Here is a 24,116-nt window from a genome sequence, read left to right as displayed (position 1 = left end):
CTACAGAAAATTCACAATAAATTACTCGACGGATCGAGACAAAAATCTTTCATCTCTATTAAATATTCTCTACCTATACGTATACAGCGTACGATATGATATCTCATTACAATAACACAGGAAGTAAATAAACGTAATTTTTTGGTATTTTCCTATTATCACTGTGCGTACGCCGCGCAAGGACAATGGTGGGCAACAGAGGGGGCAACGGCACGGCAAAAATATAAACAGGAAGGTCAATGTATACAAAAATAATATAGATTGCCAGTAATGGCAATACTGCGAACTCATTTATATATATGTATACATTTAGGGACATGAATACTTTAATATATGAATCAGGCGTATTTAAGGAAAATGTATAAAAAGATATTCTGTTCCTGTATGTATTGTATATATATTTTCATTCATGATGTGTATTTTTCGCGCTCCAAAAAATTATAGGCATATATACATATGTTTTTTCATGGTTAAAATATGGAACACAATCTAAGCAGCGAGTGAATCAAACGATCACAATAGAAAATTAAAACATGATAACCTTATGATTTCGAGAGAGAGAGAGAGAGAAAAGTAAAGTTAATATTTCAAACAACATTAATACTATAATGCTTCCTGCGATTTGAAATAAGAAATTATCATCGCATCTTAGATCTCGATAGAGAGAGAGAGAGAGAGAGAGAGAGAGAGAGAGAGAAGCAAATTTAATAAAAAAAAAAAAAAAAAAAAGTAAGATTAAAAAAATTATTATTTAAATTTTTCATGTAACCCTAGTCCAAATAGACAAAAAGATTACATTTTAAGTTTCGCATTCTCTCGAAATTTTAATTACTGTCACTTCTTACCGAAATATATTTTCCTAAACTTTGACGATTCCTCAAAACACAGTTTCGCACTAATTTCGCACAAGCTCATGACGGCGACATCTTTCGTTAATTTCACATAGCAACGCACGCCTGTTGAACTGACGCTTGGAATGTGACCGACAGTCATCGAACGTCAAAGTCAAAGTACGCCGCACTACAGATGACAGAAGTAAGCCGCGCACGCGCGTGGTCACGCATGCGCGGCATGAAAATACGGCACCTTGGCGTTGGCGCTTGACGCCGTCGCGTCGCCGTCGTCATGCTGTCGTCTCATTTAGTACGTTGCATTTGCATGGCTATACTGTAGTCTGTGGCGGTGCTTCGACTTGTGCAGTACGTGCTTTCTTGCGTAATCCGTGAACGATATACCGCGTAACAGGAAGTGCGTTTGTTGATTTGACCCGACGTTTCTACGTCGCGTCGTCAAATCGTACTCCTTACTAACTACATTGCAACGAATACGTCTCATATTTAATTGACTCGTCCATAGAGACCTAGAATAATATCGTCTACGCACACGTATACACCGCCGGTAAGTAACAGCCAGACATTGTCAACGACCGCGTAACAAGATCGTATTCTATTATTAGAGATTGTAGAGAAAGCGTGGCTTACTTTTCGGAGGCGCGGTCGCACACCTTCATGCTCAACCAATCGCTTACGAGCTTTAGCCTCTCCGTTCACAGATGTTTGTCTTGTCCTTCGGAGAACACAGTATCATTTCTTTAATTCGCACTTAAAATATATAGCATATCTACCGGATCGACCTTGTAAATGTTAATAATCCGTCTGTATTTGAAGAGGAAGAGCCAAAGATAGATACCTGCTTTGCGCTTTCTCGTCTAATATAATGGCGTTATATATGTAGCACGCGGTATATTTGGATACACATATACGCTTGTGTCTTTTGTAACTTGAATTGCGTTGTACTTTGCATTACTCATGATTCATAATAATTAATATAAACGACATTCACGTTATTGAATACGAATATAACATTAACAAAAAACAGAACATGATGTAACAATCGCAAAAAAGTTATCAAGAAATTTCAGAGCTTGGAGGTAATAAAGTCTCCACATAAATAGGTACTAATCACATACTTCTATATATATATTTTTTTTTTCTTTTTCACTTCTTGTCTTTTCAAAATTTATATTATTTTGCTAATGGTAATTATATTAATTGAGATAAAATGAGAGATATTAATTATATCTAATAAATTGTTTAAATACATATGTAAATAAAAAATCTCTTTTTTTTTTTTTATTATATATCCATAAATAAAATTTTTTTAAGAACAATTCTGCAAGAATATTAATTTCAAGTCTTCAAAAATGTAGATCCGTCACTCTGATTTCTATATATCACTCTTTTTATTATTTAATTAGAAAATTATAAACATATTTAGGCGATTTAAAATGCGAATTTCTTCGAGCTCTGCGAATGCAGGCACGCAACATTTCAACATTTAGGATTTATTGATATAACAGAATCCTGTCCATTCCTGTCCATTCCTGTCCATCCATCCCTGTCCAGTTCAGCAGATATTTTAATAGCAAGACAATAAACGCTTCATAGTATCGCGCAACATATATCGTTAAACTTGTTTTTGCCAGTCGCATTTATATGTATAGCATTATGAATGAGAAAAAGCGCAGCAACACAGGATATTGATAGTTTGAAAAAAGAAAACTGAAAAGGAGAAAAAGTACAGCTAAACAGAGCAAATTTGTTATTTCTCAACACATAAAATTCTATAACATTGTTACACTTCCGAGTTATTTTATTAAGAATTTTTAGACATTTTTATTCGAGTATCAGATATTTATGTATTATATTTATTGGTTAAATAATTAAAAATTATAATTTTATTGATTGATTTAATTTTAGTTGTGAACTTATATCTCTTAACCTTATGTTTAATATTTTATATGTATTAAAGAGACAGGTGCCAAATTGTCATATCAGTTTTGAATTCCAATATACAATTATCAAGATACACTTGACTACACTTGAAAACACTTTAGTATTCTTAGGTCAGTCTCGAAAGTGTAATGGCGTTAATAATACGCAGCTATTTTGGTAATCAACATGCGTATCGTAGAAAATATATACAATCAGCTATTTAGCTATTACGTCGAAATAAGACAATACAAGACTGGACAGCGAATGAATTCACATGTTATCGAACATTGCATTATGCATTTCTTTTATACGTTTATTAGCATGCGACATTTCTCGGTTTCGGATACACAATTTGATAAACAAAATGAAATTATCTACACAAATTATATAAATTTTATATTATTTTTTATTTTATATTTTAGGTAATTTATGAGAATGTTTATATGAATTAAAGAATCATTTTTTCGATTAATTGTTACACTAATCTAATTAATGAATTTTTATGAATTACGAGAGCATTACTTATAAATAAAAATTATATTTATCTGATCTTATAAATTTAAACTCTATCTAGAGCTATAGAAAGAGACTGGACAGCGAATGAATTCACATGTTATCGAACATTGCATTATGCATTTCTTTTATACGTTTATTAGCATGCGACATTTCTCGGTTTCGGATACACAATTTGATAAACAAAATGAAATTATCTACACAAATTATATAAATTTTATATTATTTTTTATTTTATATTTTAGGTAATTTATGAGAATGTTTATATGAATTAAATAATAAATTGTTTAAATACATATGTAAATAAAAAATCTCTTTTTTTTTTTTTATTATATATCCATAAATAAAATTTTTTTAAGAACAATTCTGCAAGAATATTAATTTCAAGTCTTCAAAAATGTAGATCCGTCACTCTGATTTCTATATATCACTCTTTTTATTATTTAATTAGAAAATTATAAACATATTTAGGCGATTTAAAATGCGAATTTCTTCGAGCTCTGCGAATGCAGGCACGCAACATTTCAACATTTAGGATTTATTGATATAACAGAATCCTGTCCATTCCTGTCCATTCCTGTCCATCCATCCCTGTCCAGTTCAGCAGATATTTTAATAGCAAGACAATAAACGCTTCATAGTATCGCGCAACATATATCGTTAAACTTGTTTTTGCCAGTCGCATTTATATGTATAGCATTATGAATGAGAAAAAGCGCAGCAACACAGGATATTGATAGTTTGAAAAAAGAAAACTGAAAAGGAGAAAAAGTACAGCTAAACAGAGCAAATTTGTTATTTCTCAACACATAAAATTCTATAACATTGTTACACTTCCGAGTTATTTTATTAAGAATTTTTAGACATTTTTATTCGAGTATCAGATATTTATGTATTATATTTATTGGTTAAATAATTAAAAATTATAATTTTATTGATTGATTTAATTTTAGTTGTGAACTTATATCTCTTAACCTTATGTTTAATATTTTATATGTATTAAAGAGACAGGTGCCAAATTGTCATATCAGTTTTGAATTCCAATATACAATTATCAAGATACACTTGACTACACTTGAAAACACTTTAGTATTCTTAGGTCAGTCTCGAAAGTGTAATGGCGTTAATAATACGCAGCTATTTTGGTAATCAACATGCGTATCGTAGAAAATATATACAATCAGCTATTTAGCTATTACGTCGAAATAAGACAATACAAGACTGGACAGCGAATGAATTCACATGTTATCGAACATTGCATTATGCATTTCTTTTATACGTTTATTAGCATGCGACATTTCTCGGTTTCGGATACACAATTTGATAAACAAAATGAAATTATCTACACAAATTATATAAATTTTATATTATTTTTTATTTTATATTTTAGGTAATTTATGAGAATGTTTATATGAATTAAAGAATCATTTTTTCGATTAATTGTTACACTAATCTAATTAATGAATTTTTATGAATTACGAGAGCATTACTTATAAATAAAAATTATATTTATCTGATCTTATAAATTTAAACTCTATCTAGAGCTTTTTGTTGATATATTTCATATTTGTAATTTTAATCGTAATTTTAAAGTTTGGGATTGTCATGACTCATACATATTTATTCTATACTATAATATGCGAATATAGTGGTACATTAGAATATAATAAACATAAAACCTTTGACTTCGCATAAATTTGTTTTACGTGATTATGCTTGCATTTTTGTTTGAAACTTGTCAATGACATATAACAGAGGTTCCAAACATCAAAGAGAAAAAAAAACTACATGACAAAAATGCGTCGTTATGCAAGCTATGTGTTTGAAATGTAAATGGATAGCTGTGGACACATGTTTGACCATATCCTCTCTAAAACATAATATGTAAAATTTAGTTATGTCAATTTATTAGAGTTATGTCAAATATGTCAAAATGTCCATAATATAATAACATATTATTATAGAAAAAAAAAGTAATATCGCATTATGTAAAAATTAATTTGAATAAAGTATTTGTATAAATTATTATAAATTACAAATTATCCCCGAACGAAATTTATGTAATGATTTAACGAAAAAAATGAATAGTTACAATAATATCTTTAGATACAAAATGAGAGAATTATCGGCCCAATCCAATATGGTAATGTAAGTATTGCCATTAAAATATTTGCAAACTTACTAGACGAAATTTTATTGTATCAATAAATTTTACACGTGTAAAATGTTGCGTGCTTTTGTCTCTATAGTCTAAAGAAATTTGCATTTTAAATTGTCTGAATATGTTTATAATTGCTTTTATAATTAAATAATGAGAATATAAATCAGCAGTGACGAATCTGCATACATTTTCAAAGGCTTGAGATTAATATCTCTCAAAAAGTTTGGTTTATAAATATATAAGGAGAAAGAGAAAAAAGATAATATAATTATTTATATATGTTAAAAAAGCTAGCATAAAAGACATTATGACAAAAATCATATTTTAAAAATATACAAAAAATATAATAATATACAAAAGTATATATAATGTACAAAAATATATAAATAGACATAAAAAATAATATAACCAATATCAATTTTTTATGTTAAGTAACATTTATTTAATATAATAATTAACATATTATTTAATACAAACTTTAATTAATACAAAATTAAAAGGAAGAAGTTAGACGGATCAATTGTAGAGAGAATGTATGGTGTGTATGTGTGTATATGTAATATATATATTTGGCTACAATTTGGCTCACCGCCCACGTGTTTGAAACCTGTATCTTAAAATATCTGAGGTTGAACATGTTGTTGTTCCGGATCAAAGTCCGCCTCTTAAAATAAGTTTTTCTTTTTTTGTGAAATCGTTCGTGAAACATGCGCGATTAACGACATACAGGCATATTTTATACACGCAAAAGTCGATTGACTTTTGCAATTCTTGCACTTATTCAGACAACTCATGTTATGCAGTTAAAAACGTCATTTGAGCAAAGAGAAGAAAGAGAAACGTGATGTAATATTTATTAAGTAAAGAAATTTTAAGAATTAATAAACTAAAAAAATTAAGAGATTTAGCATACCAATTTAAAAAAATCATGCAATTTTAAGAATAAATCAATGCATAAATAAATAGAAATTAAATATAGAAATTTTAACATATCAAATCATTTTCAAAAATTTTATGCTAGGATTTTATTATATTCTCATTTAATATTATATAGTGCATGTAGAAAATAAGTAAACTAAATGTCTTAGACATGACAAAAACGTTTTACTCGCACATTATTATGCCGAAATGCATAATAATACAATATAATGATAAGTATCATAACTTCTGAAAGATGGTTACTTATATCAAACTTCATATATTATTATTTCTCTTATTATTAGTGTGATTTACTTTTTCTTAATTATTCATGTTATTATAGTAAATATTAATAGATTAATAATGTCTCATTAAGATATAACTGACTAGCAACTGACTATATATATATCTTTAGAAAAATAGATATTAAGTTGTATATTTTGAAAAAAATGACGCGTCTTTAAATCTTAGGCGAAGGCTATATTGCATAATATATATGGAGTTCGTCATTAATAGTGAATGTTAATGAAACAGAAATTATATACTGCAAAACACTTGATATATTCTCTCTTTAATATATTCACCAAATGTGCGTAGAATGTTTTCTTTTTTGAACTTAGTACTATATATAACCTATCTTTAATAAACTATGTTTTTAATACAGAAAATGATATAATTTTGTTCGTAGTCAAAGTTATAAAAAATGCATGCAGCATTTTGAAAACATGACTTTATTCAAGTTTAAGATAAAAAAATGCCGAGATTTGATTTGATTCAAGATCATTTGCAGTTGTTTATAGTGATTTTCTTTTGTTTGTAATTGCGCTATTTTTCGTCAATTAAAACATACCGTAACTTTTAAATGGCGCAACTAGAAATGAAATGAAAATCACTACAAACAATTCCATATAATTCCTGAAGTTACATTAGTTATTTTTTTATCTTAAAATTCAGATATAAAATCTAAAAATAATTATTTTTTCAAAATGTTGTATATTTTTATGATCGACAAAATTATTGTTACAAACGATTAAAATTATTGTTACAAACGACTAAAAACAAACACTATAATTTCCTGTATTAAAAACTTAATTTATTAAAAGTTATATATACTAAGTTCTCTCAGTCTTATTGTTAGATCGATTATTCTAGATCTAGATTATTAGAAACACGGAAACTTGCATGTTACACTTATGTTACAATTTATTTTTAATATGAGTAATGAGCTTTTTTATTTTATTTTAATAATTCTTTATATTTTTCAATATACATGATTTTATTGCTGTTATTAATTGCTGAGTTATTAATTAGTTAATAATCTATTAATTTCTATAGTTTATATATGCGCGCGAAATATAGTAAACAATTCCAATGTGTAGGCTAAAAGCAACAATTTTAATTATTGCTCTAATATTATCGTTATTATTTATTTATTACGATTTAAGATATGTTTTTAAATAATGATCCCATATATATCATTTTAGTACGTGTTATCCAAATGAACTTATTTTTAAAGAAAGGCTATTTTTGCACATTACGTATTTGCCTTTTTACATAAATAGTTGTTTATAGATAGCTCTTTCAGTCAATTGAAATATATGTAAATATATAAAAAAGCAATAATAACATAAAAGTAATTAAATTCGAAATGATTTTTTATTATTATAACTTAAAACGTGCTTCTGCTCATAGCTATATGCTTCCACTGAAGCCACAGCTTTCCGACGTATAACAGAGTCCGGACACATGATTAACACATACGTTGATCGCATCCATGTTACGGTCAAAGTCCAACATAGCAGCAAAAGTGCTTAGATACTGGTTATAAGATAGAATTCGGCCTTGGACAGGTGCCTTAACTGTTGAATTTCATTTAAAAGATCACAAATTTTTTTTTTTATGTTGATGCTTTTTATTCTTCTTAGTAATTTACAAAACTAATAATTTAATTTTTATGTATATCATTTTTTTCAGATCTATATAATTTACTTGATAATTAATCTATATTTAAACACAAATTTATGTTTGTATCTTGATTACTAAAATATTGTCAGACAAATTTTCATATATAATTTCTTCATAAGTCACATTATTTCATGTAAATATTGAAAATTTTTAATCCTTAAACTTTTTCATTCTCTGACATTTTCTCTAAACTTTTTAATTTTTTAATTCAATTGTATTGTACTTATAATAATAATACAAGAATTTTTTTGTCAGCTTATTTATGATCCATCTATATACGTGCATTTAAATATAACATGTCTCGAGTATTTTTATTTGGATCTTGATATTTTAAGTTATGATTAGACAGTACATATTGCGATTGCATTGTGTGCCATTATGTCTAGCGAAGTTTTCTATTACAAAAAGTTATTATGTCTTGGTGCATACAAAGAGTCTTGCGCTATCATGTAGAAAGTAGCTCTGTCATACTTCTCTCGTGGAGATATCTCCGTTCGTTGCGCATCTCTGTAATAAACTTGAAGGCCATACTATGCTACGTATTTTAGATTTATCATGAGATAAATCATTAACCAAAATATATAAATAAATTTCATGATTCTGGTTATTAGAGATAATAATTCAATTAATAACAAAATAAATAATACATTAACTTGATATAATATGTTGTACAAAGATAAATTTAAATATTATATTGGTACTATATATGTTATTTTAAATAATTTTTTTTATATAGGTTCTCATTTCAAAAAATATATAACGGATCAAATCATCGAAAATCGATTTATAAGTGAAATTTAATATAAATAAAATCTTATTTAATTAATATTTTATAACTTCGATATATCAAATTATATGCGCGATGTAAAATATTATATCTATGAAAACTAGCAAAAATAAATAGTATTGAAAAGAATTGATAAAGAACACATAAAAATAAACACATTTTAATATCCAGTTTTTATTAAAAACTTAATGGTACTATATACACACATACATTATATATATATATTGTGTGAATTTTATTCAGTTTTCCCTTAAAAATGCTACAATTAATACATATATCGACGATGTAACATGGTTTAATATACATTTGAGGATAAACGTATGATTAAATTGCGTACATTAAAAAAAGAGATTTGTTCTTGATTTTTCTCGATTTCAGTTCTTACTAGTTTCGTTTTATTCGCTAAGTCTCAACTTTCAACTGTACAATTACAATTTTAATCGCCATTTAGTGTGAGACAGACTTTAAGTCCGTTGCACAATGAGGTAATTTACTGTAGATAATTGCGAAGTCTAATTATTTCTTAGCTACGAGTATATATTTGTATCTATGGACAAATAAGATAGGATGCGCGATATTAATGTTGATTATATAGTAAGCGCGATAAGCTAGCGATGTATGTCTTTCATCGTTGCTCTGCATTCAGACAGAGAAACAAGAGAAAACACATTATCGCGACGATGTCAATAAGATTTTTTATTTCATCTTATCAAAGGCGAATATTTCCTACATCGATAATACTTTTGCATTAATTGCATAAGATAATAATGCACTTTGGATTTGTTTCTAAATGGTGGAATATCATGATCATTTCTGATGTAGAAACTCATATTTTTATTTCCTAAGAACAATTGTTAAAGAATGATTTTCAATGCATGTTGACTTGGCAGTTTTATCTGAAACTTTCGAGTAATTTTACAATTGTGTTACTAAACAACAAAATATTTAAAGAGAAAATTTTAACAGTTTAAAACAAGAACAATCCGAAAGAAAAAAAAATACTTAAATATATAATATTTATTACAAAGAGAGAGAGGATAATCAATTTTTGTTCGTTCCTTTCTTTCTGACATGCCTAAAAACTTAACTTTAATATTTTATCTATATAAATAAACTAATAATATCTATAAAATAAATAAAATATATAACTTAATTTGATTAAACATTATTATCAATAAAGAATTGAATAATGAAAGTTAAATACATATATTAGATTTAAAAATTTAATTATGACTACATATTTATATATTGAATAGGTTTTAAATCAGAGTTGGTTGTACCTAATGCTGTTCTCATACCCTATGTTAATAGTTAATTTAATGTTTCGCTTCAAAATTGCTCACTATTGCGGCACATCATCTCACGCGAAAATTATTTGCGACCTATTTCGCTTTAGTGATCTTACAGTTCACTTTACAGATTGAATTTCCGGATGATCATAATAGTTCCGGCGGAACTTACATCACGTTTTTTGAAACGATATATAGGTAACCTTGCAATCAGCCAGCAGTCATATGAATCGCGTACTATTTGTGTATCGTGGATTTTTGCGAAAAAGTAGAAATTCGAGGAAGCTTTGCGGAAACAGAACCGTCGTTTTATTGTTTATCACACTCAGAAATTAATAGCATAGGTATGTCTGTGTTTCCTTTTGCTTTATGATAAGTGTTGGAAAATGACCGATTAATAATCATTAATTATTATTATTCATGAATAATGATGAACTCATTATTAATAAATTAGATATGTTAATAAATTGGGTATGTTAATAAACGTGGATATATAGAGTTTATACGATTCGTGCACTCTATCTTAAGATAATCACGAGAAAACAATTATCAAATTTGGAGTAAACACGTGAATAGAGATAATCATTACACATTGCTGTTGTCTGATAAGAGAAAAATGATATTTTACGAACGAAACGATTTGTTGCAAGTGTTTTAATGCGCATCTTAAGTCCGTATTAGACTCCGTATTGAAGATTGAAGATTGAGAATTAAAGATTAAAGATTGGAATTTGACTAATCTGAATAAAAAAGTGGAAATTTTTTTGTCTTAATTGATCAAATTTTCGTCGTTATTCTTAATCTTTAATACATAGTCTGATACGGACTTTAATCGTGGTCGATTTGGAGATGGTTTTTAATAATATTGACTAGAATTTGTATGCCTAATAACAGGATGTTAAATACATAAACATCAGCGTTTTTTATGTTTCAGATAATAAATGTAAAATTATGTATACCACAACGATTAAGAGTCCAAGAAATATAAATATATGTTATAATATATTTAACTAATCGCTCTTTTTCTCTTCCTATATATACATAATAGCATTATAAACTTTTTAATACATATATATACACATATATACATATATCTTTATATTGATTTTATTTTTAACAAAGTCATTGTTATCTTCTTATGAAATGTAGATGAAGGGACACAGAGAGAATGTAAATATATTTAACCTTTGCAATCCTTAATGAATAAAAATTTAAATGTATGTAAATCGGAATTTGCTCTATTCTTTGAGAAGTTCCAAGAAGTTTAATAAACCTTAATAACTGCTACGCAATCAATAATTTCATTTGTGTCGCGAAGTATAGTAGTTGAATTGCCATCAGCCGCAAATTTGGTATATTTTTTTAACAGGTTTTAACAGAAAACATAAATATTTTGTAGCTATTTTTATTGTTGATTACTTATAAATTAAATTTTATTCACTATATAAATGCATACATTATATGTACATTTTTAATATGTAGATAGATTAAGGAGAATGAGATTTGCAATTTTACTCGTAATAGTATCAATCAAAGCGTGAACTTTATAAACATCAATATTAATATATTCTCTCTCTCTCTCTCTCTCTCTCTCTCTCTTTAATTGTAACTAAATGACGTCAGAGAATTGATACTATACGTCTCGATGCATTACTTTTTTTATGCAATTACTATCGCAAAGTTCACATGATTATTGTTCGTATATATAGGATGGAATATGGATTTCTAATTAATACATCAGGAATGTCCTTGATCGATAGATGTCAATTTTTTATATATAAATCTAATAAATAATAAACGATAATTAACAGCACTTTTAAATGCAAATTTTTTCTTGGCTTTTTGTTTGACATGAGCTGAAGAATGTTATATAATCGCAAGTTATAACAAAATATAAGATAAATAAAATAAGATATAAATTGTTCTGTTCGCTATAGTTTATTTCTCTCTTAGATATTCTGTATATTATTTCTCTTTTAATATTCTGTATATTATATACAAAACGATCATATTTTCATTGCCTCGTGATTATTCAGTTTCTCCTTTGTCTAATTATCTTTGAATTAGAGTAAAAACATTCAGAAAAAAATAAAAAGAAAATCGGAAAATTATAATTATAATTTCAAAATATCTAAAATTTCGGATAGACTGAAGAAGAATGCCAGACATTATTATCTTATCATAAATAATGGACTAGATTATAAATATCATCGAACAAATTTGCAGATTCATATCTAGATATAGAATTCAAATATTCGATTGTTTTCGATAATCTATTTTATTTATTGGAATAACGCACCGTAGGTGATTATTTACGTGAATCCAAAAAGAATGTAAGAGAAAGAAAGAGAGAGAAAAGAAGACTACTGGCTGCACGTGACTTACATTAAAAGTAAATTGGATCCAAGCTAACTCGATTATTAATGGTATCATTGTTCCAATACTCTTTATGTGTGTCACAAAACTTTGTACATGCTTTCATAATAATCTCTGATGTATTCGGACCTATATCTCTATAAATATGTTTTCGTATATACTAATATCTCACGTTTGTTGTTACGCTAAAATCGTCGTCTTTAATTTTCTCTTATTTTCGTAACAAGAGATATGCAATCGCGTATCGCTATAAGCTCTAATAATCGCAATATTCAATATTGCACGATATAACTAGAATATTATACAATATTTATGACTTTTCAACATTCAATTTAAATGTAATTGTATTCTATTTATAAACCATATTTCAACAGTTTACGAATTTCCTCATAATGTATGTAATAAATTTTACTTCTTGCAACAGTTCGGCATAATTATAAATTTATTATGTTTCAGAATCGTAATAACTCGCTTGTAAACATGAAATAAATTTTATATTGAAAATATAAAATATCCAAAATTGACAGAAATCAGTTATTAATAAAAAAAAAATTTAAGCAAGTTATACGCATAGCTAAATTGTTTATGTGTAAAACTTGAATTTAAATTTGTTTTACTCGAATATACAGTTAATAAATGAAAGGCATAATACGACCTACTTACAGTGAGGAAGAAGTTTGCTTAATGTAATTTATTTGCCGCGATATATGTGTGGCACTGATAATATGATGTTATGCTGCAGTATGTATAATATATGAATTTTTATTCACTTTGATTAACATATCATAAAGTAATGATAAGGAAATAAGAGAATGAAACAAATATGTATTAAATTCTAGTTTGCGTTGAAAATACAGAAAATTTATGAGAAATGATAAGTACTTCATGACGTTCTCTGATAAGAGAATGTTGATCTTTTATTGGAAAACGATCAAAGAATGACATGATGAGTATATCTTGAAATATAATGATAACGAACGACCAATAGAATTGTTAAACTGATACACACCTACTAAATACACACGCAGATTATCACGTTTTCGTTAAAGTCATCGATTTTATCGGTCGTCATAAACACACTTTATTATCATCGTAAAACTCAATTACGCATATAAAGAGAAAGAGAGAGAGAGATATTTCTCTGAAATATTTTTATATAAAAAAAGTTAGATACTATATGTCTGTATGAAATTGAATACAAATATTATTTATAGAAATATAGTTTTGTTTAAGATTATATAAATGTTGCCTAAAAAGCGCGGTGTTCTGCTACTCGTTTTGTTTATATAATGTCATTCTGAACTGCATCTTAGAAGACACATTTTTTCAAGAAATGTATATATTTCTAAGTTTATTTCAAATATTCTTCCATAATTATATGCAAAGTTTGAAAGGACAGCACTATGAAACTTTTACTAATCGACTTACACTGTTTAATATTTACTTATTTACTACATTACTAGTAAACCGGCTTTTCTAGTGAAATCAGCTGGAGAGAGATCCTTAAATGACGTACCGAGACATTACAGCATGCTCTTATACTCTCCGAAAAATCTTCGATCTGAAAGCGTGACGGTCTGTATATATTCGATCGCAAATCCTCCACAATTCTATCAGCGATTATTTTCCTCTCTCTTTAATAGAGTAATACGTTCAATATTTTTATAGCTCGCGCAACTTGTGAATTAATTACGTATCGGTCCAGAGATTTACCGTCATCTTCCTTTCCCATTCTTCCGATACTCCTTCTCGATCGTAACGAGTGGAAATCGAGTGAAATGCCGAAAAACTTTCTATCTCGCACGCTCACGTAAACCCGCACTTGAGCCAAATAAATCGCGCACAATTAATGAGATTGTAACACAAGAGAGAATCATCATTTCATTTTCGATACTGTCGGTTCACATAACAATCTGTATTCTTATACTACAACACTAATTCGTTCTGTATTATACTTTGATCTGGCATATTTTTTGATTGGTTATTATATACGTTGGACTTTCATTTCACGGCGACCTCCAATTCATATAATGTTCTCTTATTGCTCAATGACAAAAGTGAGTAATATCAATTTAGGAAGCACAATTTTTGATATTAACAGTATTTTATTAATTTCTTAGAAATTAAAATTTTTTAAAATTTATTGTAAAAATGTATTTATTATACGTATATATTACATAATAATTAGTATTAAGAATTAGAAGAGTTTACAGTTATAAAAGATTAGCGTAAAAAATATTAAAGTAATTTTTAAATGTAGCATTTAAATATTAAAGGTTCGATATTGAAACGATTTAGATTCGATCTAAAAAGAAATAGAGAAGAGAGGAGAAAACAATAAAAGAGTTTCGCAATAACTGATGTTGACCAAGAACGCAATCTTTGCTAGGCATTCTTTTGAAAACTGAATGTGTTTGACCTCTCTCATAAAGTAAGTCTACCAGTCTACCGTAAATGACAAGTACACCGAACTCGCTGCTTTATGATGCCCATATTTACCAGTTTGTCACGATCTATACAATGCATTCACGCATGCACGTGTGCGCACCGCAATTGAAACTTTAAGTAAGGTCAACTGGTGTATCTGTGTCCACTCTGCATCATTATCATCGTCACGATCATGCAGCTCATATTCGCGATCAAGTTGCTCTTTTTCTCGTCGATTAACCGTTTCCGGACGGGAAACTTCTTTAGAATATGTCAAATTTAAGAAATATTAATTTATCTATATTAAGTATACAATTAAAAAATTATTCACGATTAAAAAATCTTAATTATACGAAAATTAATTTTAATTTTCATGCGATTAGCGTTTTAGACGTGTATTTTAACATACTTATATTCTAAGCTATTGTTTATTGTTTCAATGGTTTCTTTTCTTAAGATTATATGAAACTACATGTTTTGTGTTTTTAATAATTTTAACGGCAAGCTGTGAGCGCAGGTTACAACATTAAAAACCGCAAGATATTAATTCTTAAATCAAATCTTAAACTTTAATGCATTTTACAGGAAGGCTAACATAGGATGGCGGAAGCCCATTCAGCCGTAGCATTCAGCTTCTCGATAACACACGAAGGATGGGATGTAAATTTTGATCGGGAGGTACTTCACCTGGTGTGGCTCTCCGGTGTGCGATCGTGGAAGAAGAGATTCTTTCGATTTCAGGTAATCATCTATCACATCGTTTTTAATTCCTGGACAACATCAATATCGAATATTCAAGCGTATCTTTTTACACGTATGTGCATTTCATTTCCAGAATAATCTGAAAAGCGGCGTTTATCCAGCTTCATTGGAAAGCTTGTGGATTACTGTAATGTTAGTAACGGTGATACATTTTGCCGGTTACAAGGTTCCGTATGATCTCGTTGGAAAAGTTTCACCATATCTTTCTGGGTAGGTCTATGTAATTTCGCTTAATCACAAGATATTTGTGATTCATTGTACTCGCAGATTGACGGTCTCTGGAATTAATCACCGCTTTTTTGTGACAGATTCTCTATACTCGCGCACCTGGCAGGTTCTTTTGTAGTTGGACTGTTTTTATGGCTAGCGGTCATATACGCGATTCGGTATACGTTGAAATTATTACTTATATACAAAGGATGGATGTACGAAGCAAGAGGTAAGGCTCGCAAGCCATCAGGGATGACAAAAATCTGGTTCTTGCTGGTAAAGTTGTTCTCCGGTTGGCATAAACCTATGCTGTACAGCTTCCAGGGATCACTGCCACGATTGCCGTTACCGGCAGTAACCGAGACTACGAAACGGGTTAGTTCAATAACATGAATCATGATTTTATGTTAGATGCATTAACTTTCTGCGTTTGCATACATTGAATCTATCGATGCGTGTACCCATACTTTATTATAAAATACTTTTTTTTAAATTTTTTAATTTTTAATTTTATTTATAAAGCTCGTTTTAATGGCATGAATTCTAGAATGTGTATATTTTATTTACTTCTTAAATGTCGGATATTAATACAATAAAATTAAATAAGATTATTATTAGTATATCAGAATGCTATCGGTAATAGAAAAAACGTTAGTGAATAAGTGTAGAATATCCATATCTGTTTAAATATTATAGATAAAAATTTAAAATATCGTTTACGAAATAGTATTTGAGGAGTGTACGACCATTGCTGGATGATGAGAATTACGCTCGCATGGAAAGATTGGCTATCGAGTTTCAAAATGGCATCGGCGTCAAGTTGCAGCGTTACTTAGTTCTCAAGTCTTGGTGGTCCACCAACTACGTGTCTGATTGGTGGGAGGAGTACGTTTATCTGCGTGGAAGATCACCTCTGATGGTCAACTCGAACTTTTATGGAATCGATGCCATTCTTTCGCATCCTACGAATTTGCAAGCCGCGCGAGCCGCAGCAGTTATACATTCTTGCTTGCAATATAGACGTCTTATCGAACGTCAAGAATTAGAACCGGTTAGTATTCTTTTTGTGATTTATTTTTTTTATTTTACTAAGAATGGAGAAATTTTCGTTTAAATATACAAACTTGCATTTGTAAAACGAAAAACTACTTAAAAAAATCAGTATTTAATAATATTAAAAACCTGACTTTTCTATGTCACATCAAAATGATGTAATTATAATGATATATAAAAATTTTTCTCAATTGTTTGATATTTCCGTTTGTACCATTTTTTTATTGAAAGAGTAAAATATATAAAGTACAAGAATAAAAATTGTGATACTTTACATTTTGTTTAATATAAATGTAAAGCTTATCACATATATAAAGAAAAAATGTGCCTTTTTAGATTCTGATACAAGGATTAGTCCCATTATGTTCCTGGCAATATGGAAGAGTGTTTAACACTACACGAATTCCAGGAATAGAAGTTGACAAGATTGTGCATTACCAAGACGCCAAACATATTGTAGTTTATCATAAGGGCAGATATTTTAAGATGTTAATTTATTATCGAAATAGGATTCTTCAAGCCTGCGAAATAGAACTGTAAGTTATTTTATTTTTTTATCAGCATATATTCTTATCTATTGTGTGCATGTCTATTATGAGGAAAATATTATTTTACAGTCAGATCCAACAAATTTTAAATGACAATTCAACACCATCGGAGGGAGAAGAGAAACTAGCTGCGTTAACGGCTGGTGAAAGAACTGCCTGGGCGCGGGCTAGAAAAGACTTCTTTGTGAAAGGTGTAAATAAAGCTTCTTTGGATATTATTGAGAAGGCTGCATTCGTAGTTGCATTGGACGATGTACCTTACGAATATGATCCAGTATGTTATCTAATAAATTAAAGATATATTTTGAATAGAAAGAATAATAATTGGATTGTGATAAATTAATATACTTGTTTAAACATTTCATATTTTTTAGACTCACCCGGACAAATTAGATCATTATGGTAGGATTTTATTACATGGGAAAGGATATGATCGATGGTTTGATAAATCATTTACGCTATGCATTGGAACCAATGGCAGAGTGAGTAATTGATATATATTCACAATCATATATGAAACAACTGAGATTAACTTTATTTCATAAAAATGATTCCTGTTTATAGATCGGCTTCAACGCGGAACATTCTTGGTGAGTATATTTTAGGGAGTTGGGTTACATATTAATATTAATAATAAAAAATAACGATATCTTTTTATGCAAATTTTTATCATATAGAAAAGGAATTATTTCGAAATATTATACAGCTCGTCTATTTTACATGGAAACAAACATAGAGCATGATCTCATAATTATATATAATATAAATATATATAATATATTACGAACAATTATAGCTCTACATTTTCAATAATATAAAATAAGCTATATTACACACATAAACATATGTATATATCGAAACACCACATATAATGATAAGTAATGAGTAGGGCAGATGCTGCAATCATTTCGCACTTGTGGGAGTACGTGATATGTTCGGAGTTCCTGCACACAGAGTAAGAATTACAATCTATAGAATTATATCATTTTGTATATTTCTTCTTCTGCTTCTAAAAGATAACTGTTATTTATTACTATCTATTTCTTGTGTCTAAAAGACTTCTACGAAATTGTTCAGACTGCAATATGTATATGTTTATTTTATTTAAAAGAAATCTTGGCAAATCTTTAGTGCTTCCAGTACTCTTTGCGGCAGACATCTTTAAAGGGGTTCTTATTATACCTACATTTCAGTTTCCTAAATACTATTTTCTGCAGGTTACCTTTCTCTATTGGATACTTTTATTGATGATGAATATCTTTTACATATCTCTTTTCACATTATGACTTTAATATTTTCTTCTGATATGCTTATTAGGGCTGATGCACCGGTGATGGGAACTCTATGGGAATTTATTATAGCTGCTGATAATGAAATTGGGTAATTTTATTTATGCCTTGTTTTCATATAGAGAATAATGGAATATAAATTACTAACCACTCATACTGCATCATTCCTAACAATCATATTCAATTTTTATTCTGCTGTAATTATATAGTGATTATTTTGGCTTTTATGAACATATTTATGCATGAAAGTTTGCTAATGTTTTTTAATATGTTAAGATGTAATTGTTAGCTGCTTGATCAGCGAGTTGTGAAACAAAAAAATAAATAAAAAATAACTGACTTACCAAAGCTTATAAAAGCTTACAATTGTCTAGCTTATTACAAAATAAATATATAAAACTCTCAGATATAAGGATGGACATACTGTGGGCACTCCAGAATTTACACCTCCAGTTCCAATTCGATTGCAGTGGGATCTGAATGCTAAATGTATTGAAGCTATTGAGCAATCCTATCAGGTATATAATAATAATATAATAATATAACATAAAAGTTTTATTTTTAAACACTATATTTAGTGGATATATTGCGATTACATATAATAAATCGATTTTATATTTAATATATAGGTAGCACGCAATATATTGAATGATGTTGAGTTGCGTATTTACGTGCATGATGCTTATGGCAAAGGCTTAATGAAGGCCAATTCCATATCACCAGATGCCTATATACAAATGGCACTTCAACTGGCATATTATCGCGATGCTGGAAAGTTCAGTTTAACTTACGAAGCTTCCATGACGAGATTATTCCGAGAAGGTAGGACAGAAACAGTTAGACCATGCACTATTGAATCTTCTAAATGGGTGAAAGCAATGGAAAACAAAGCAACAACGGTAAAGACGAAATAAGTAAAAATATAAATGTTTAATTATTCGTATATTTCTAACAGAGTTTCTTGTTTTCTGATATATAGGTGGATGAAAAAATTAGATTACTCTCGGATGCAGTAACACAACATCAGAAAGGTTATCAGGATGCCATGTGCGGTAAAGGGATAGATAGACACCTATTCTGTTTGTATGTAGTATCAAAGTACTTAGAAGTAGACTCTCCATTTCTGAAGGTAAGTTTTTTGATTATATAATGTAACAATAAATTATATAATGTAATAATTGATTAATAGTTTTATAAAATATAATAAAACATTTTATTACATTTTATAGGAGGTTCTAAGTGAACCGTGGAGATTGTCAACATCACAAACTCCGCATGGTCAAACTTCAAAATTGGATTTGAAAAAATATCCTGATTGCATTTCAGCAGGTGGTGGATTTGGACCTGTGGCTGATGATGGCTACGGTGTTTCTTATATAATTGCAGGAGAAAATCTTCTATTTTTCCATGTCTCTAGTAAACGATCTTCCTCAAAAACGGTAAAAAATTAATTTTTTTATCCTTATTAGTATAATCAACAATCATTTATATTTATTTCTTGAAATTTTGTTATTCATCATACATCATTGTATATTTTACATTTATAATACAAAGTTATACATGTAATATATAATTGTTTATTTATTAAATAATACGCTCGTGATTGTTAAGCAATTTCAATATTTATAGGATGCTGCAAGATTTGCAAAGCAGATAGAGAAGGCACTTGACGATATGAAAAACTTATTAGACCAGAAAAAGAAAATACATCAGAACGGATCTGCATAATTTATTTATTATTTGTAACAAACTTTTGTCAACACTTCTGTCTTGCAAAAGTGATTATAGCTGAAAAGGATTCTGACACATGCAAAGATTTGATATAATGTAGACATAATTTAATACGATAGCCTTTTGAAGAAATTTCTCATAGGCAATTCTCTCGGTACAGGGTGTTTACTTTTCTCTAGAAAAACATGGAAAACTTGGAATTTTCAGGCAATTTTTTTGTATCTGAGATCAGGGAATTCTCATGGAGTTTTATTGCGACCCGGGAAATTTTTTAAAAATTCTCTTAATAATTTTGCTCTTATACTAAATAAACAGTAGACAATTCACCAATAAACCAAGTTGTGAATTATATGTTTAAAATATATTATAAATCTTAACAAAATATTGATATGTGTTTAAAATATATAATAAATATATATCTATTCCTTTTTATATATTCAATGTTTTAATATTGAATAAGCAATACATTTTTTATTTTAAAATTTTTTTTTTTTTTTTCAGTACATTTGTAAATCTAACACTTGAAACTCAAGTGGCTTTGTGTTTTTCCTTCGTATGAATGAAAAGCATTAGAAAATGCGTACAATAAAAAAATTTATTTTAGAAAACCATTTATTTTGCACCAAGAAATTTTTAAAATATTCTCTTTACCTAGAATTTTAAACAAAAATAACTGGAAGATCAAAAAATCTTTTTACAAGATTTGAGTAGACACCCTGTTGATAGATATGTTATTGATTATAAAAAAATGATGGGCCCAAAATTCAAGATGCAGTATATACAATTGCATAGAAGTAGATTTTTATGGAATTATTTTTATGTTTGTCATATATCATCAAATAGTATTTCTGTTATTAAACAATCATTTATAAATTGATAATTTACTCATGATTTGTTAATAATGTTGCATAGAAATGTGCAAAAGTACAAGTATGAAATCTTCATTTTTTGTTGTATGATATTGCAAACTTAAGAAGCATTTTGATATTAAATAACTACAGAAACATAAGAACCAATATTTGGAAATCGTATATATATTGAAACTTGAAAATGTTCACACATGTTATATAAATTAGTATATTATCGAACTTATTATTATAAATATTAATAATTAATAAATAATAATTAATAACTGAATTGGGAACATTTATAACATGCGTATCGATTGTGAGAATGTAAATACAATTTAAAAATGTTATGTATGTGTATATGTGTATATATATAGTATGTATACACACACACACACACACAATATCCCATCATAATTTAGCATCAATTAAGGACGTAAACGCAATGCAATTTACATATAAGAGAAGGAAACATTTTTCTCATCATAAATATATGCAAATAGTAGAAAAATATTAGCTGCATATTAATATGGAAAGACATCTCGATTTATCAGTCTTGTCAGTTTAACACCTGATGTGAAATACAGATGTATAAATAACATGTGATTACTTTGATTTTGTAAATGTTTAAATGATGCCATATATCAATATGTGCAACTTATCAATGCAAAATGTTTTACTTGTAAGTAATTACTAATTAGTAAGTAATTTTATACTTAGAAAAAAAGTGTACGATTATATTTTCTACACTCTATATATATTTGTTAAAGCTATATAAGTTTAAAGATATTGGTGCTTTTATAAAACTTGTTATTACTTGGTGGTGTTACACAATTAATTTTTATTGATCTTTAAGCTAAATATGCAAAGAGGTAGTAGGAAATATACAAGATGAAAAGATATACATATTTGTACACTTTATTTCATATTTGTATATTTAATGAAAGTTTTGATGATGTCTCTCTAAAAATTAGAGAGATATGAAACACTGTATAATAGAATTTTATGTGTTACATTTATCAGAGTGATTTTAATACTGATATTGTAAATAAAAGTGATTTCTATGAAAATTACAATTAAGAATTTATAAAAAGTAACTAAAAGATATAAAATATGTTTATCAAAGAACAAATTATTAAATATTGGCACACGAAAACGAATGTAGATATTTGCGAAACATTCGAAATATTTTTGTACAATATTGATAATTGTGATCTGTAATTCTTTTTATACCCTTATTGGTATGTTTACAAAGAAATTTTTTTTTATTTTATAGAAAAAGATGTAACACGAGTGTACTCTATAATAAAAGAAATAAATACGAAACAATTATTTAGCAGCAGTATTTAAATATATGTTTATATACCTATAAAATATGGTAAATATATGCTTTGAAAATGGTATAACGAGAATATATATATATTAACACAAGTGTACAAGAATAATACTATATATACATAGCAGTTTATGATTTTTTAATGGTATCTGCTTTATGTGATTGAACTTTCACTTTTTCTTGTTTCAGTGAACGATGCTTGTTTGATATTACTGCATTTCGTAATGTTGAATGGAGAAATCTTTTGTTAACAGTTTCTTTAGGTTTTACCCATCCACTAGGTCCCATTATTTCAGCCCTTTGTGCACCAAGCTTAGCTTCTTCCAGTAAAGCTTCAACTGCAAGTCTATAATATATATTTATATTTCATAGCAACAACAATATAAACTGCAATTATAAAGATTAAATTATTATAAATATTAAATAAAATATAAATTTGATAAATTTTTATTTTTACAGGTATTTACGTATTAAAATGTATCAATAGGAAAAACTCGGATGCATGCTCAATTATTGTTCAAGTATAAACTTATATTATGGTTATGATTCAATATATTAAGAAATGTAACTTTAATATCTAAGTTTCTCAATTTAAAGCAAAAATAAAACTCAGCCATTATTAAACTATATATATTCCTAACACAAAAACTTTATACACTTGGGACACTATTGAGATTGTATATTAGTTAGAAATTATTATTATAAACGTAATAACACAATGCAAAATCGTACAACTACCTGTTCAATGTTTCATCATCCATATTCACTTATTTTAGGTTGTTATTATCCTATAAATCCTAAAACAAGCGAAAATATGATGATCTACGATGAAATATAATATTATTATATGTAGCCATCATGTCACATATGTGGATTACGTGCTTAATTTATAGTTCTTTTTTATGTTCAAATATCACGTTAACTAAATTATTATTTTGAAAACTTAAGATTGTCACGAATGGTCACGAATTGTCGTACCGATTCGCACGTAATAAATACTTCCGCAGTGTGATAACGTATATGACAGCTGATGACTGCAAAATGGCTGTTTTCACAGCTGATTCAAGCATGGAGAATACTCGAGACTATATATATGACACATTCTATTATAGCTAGAAATAATTTATCG

At 28.1% G+C, this 24,116-nt stretch overlaps 2 protein-coding genes across 4 annotated transcripts; one reads left to right on the top strand and one right to left on the bottom strand.

Moving 5' to 3' along the window:
- The first annotated feature begins 1,134 nt into the window (after window positions 1-1,134).
- Window positions 1,135-21,189, top strand: LOC115232791 (carnitine O-palmitoyltransferase 1, liver isoform). 3 transcript variants are annotated; one of them, XM_029802896.1, is made up of 16 exons: window positions 1,135-1,398; window positions 15,796-15,951; window positions 16,046-16,182; window positions 16,281-16,557; window positions 16,910-17,233; window positions 17,572-17,771; window positions 17,853-18,057; window positions 18,158-18,265; window positions 18,348-18,373; window positions 18,673-18,738; window positions 19,101-19,163; window positions 19,479-19,590; window positions 19,702-19,971; window positions 20,052-20,201; window positions 20,302-20,511; window positions 20,702-21,189. In XM_029802896.1, exons 2-16 carry the CDS (start codon window positions 15,811-15,813, stop codon window positions 20,798-20,800), a joined length of 2,388 nt encoding a protein of 795 aa, XP_029658756.1. In that variant the 5' UTR covers window positions 1,135-1,398; window positions 15,796-15,810; the 3' UTR covers window positions 20,801-21,189. The 3 variants fall into 3 exon arrangements, with proteins under 3 accessions (XP_029658756.1, XP_029658758.1, XP_029658757.1); XM_029802898.1 differs by lacking the exon at window positions 18,673-18,738; XM_029802897.1 differs by lacking the exon at window positions 19,101-19,163.
- A 96-nt stretch (window positions 21,190-21,285) lies between these two features.
- On the bottom strand, window positions 21,286-24,113 carry LOC115232855 (protein POLR1D-like). Its single transcript, XM_029802999.1, has 2 exons — window positions 23,726-24,113; window positions 21,286-23,333 (listed from the first exon to the last, which is right to left on the bottom strand). The coding sequence occupies exons 1-2, from the start codon at window positions 23,746-23,748 to the stop codon at window positions 23,117-23,119; spliced, it is 240 nt and encodes a 79-aa protein (XP_029658859.1). The 5' UTR covers window positions 23,749-24,113; the 3' UTR covers window positions 21,286-23,116.
- Between the last annotated feature and the right edge of the window lie 3 nt (window positions 24,114-24,116).

The sequence above is a fragment of the Formica exsecta genome, unplaced genomic scaffold (genome assembly GCF_003651465.1).
Source record: "Formica exsecta isolate Colony F162 unplaced genomic scaffold, ASM365146v1 scaffold15, whole genome shotgun sequence".
In the NCBI taxonomy this organism is placed as follows: Eukaryota; Metazoa; Arthropoda; class Insecta; order Hymenoptera; family Formicidae; genus Formica; species Formica exsecta.
The sequence above is the reverse complement of the archived record's forward strand: the minus strand, read 5'-3'. Positions and strand labels throughout refer to the sequence as shown.

Coding starts and splice junctions, on each gene's coding strand:
- LOC115232791 (XM_029802896.1), top strand. CDS start 15,811: ATGGCGGAAGCCCATTCAGCCGTAGCATTCAGCTTCTCGATAACACAC. Junction 15,952..16,045: donor AGAGATTCTTTCGATTTCAG/GTAATCATCTAT, acceptor TTTCATTTCCAG/AATAATCTGAAAAGCGGCGT. Junction 18,058..18,157: donor TACCTTACGAATATGATCCA/GTATGTTATCTA, acceptor CATATTTTTTAG/ACTCACCCGGACAAATTAGA.
- LOC115232855 (XM_029802999.1), bottom strand. CDS start 23,748: ATGGATGATGAAACATTGAACAG. Junction 23,334..23,725: donor GATGATGAAACATTGAACAG/GTAGTTGTACGA, acceptor TATATATTATAG/ACTTGCAGTTGAAGCTTTAC.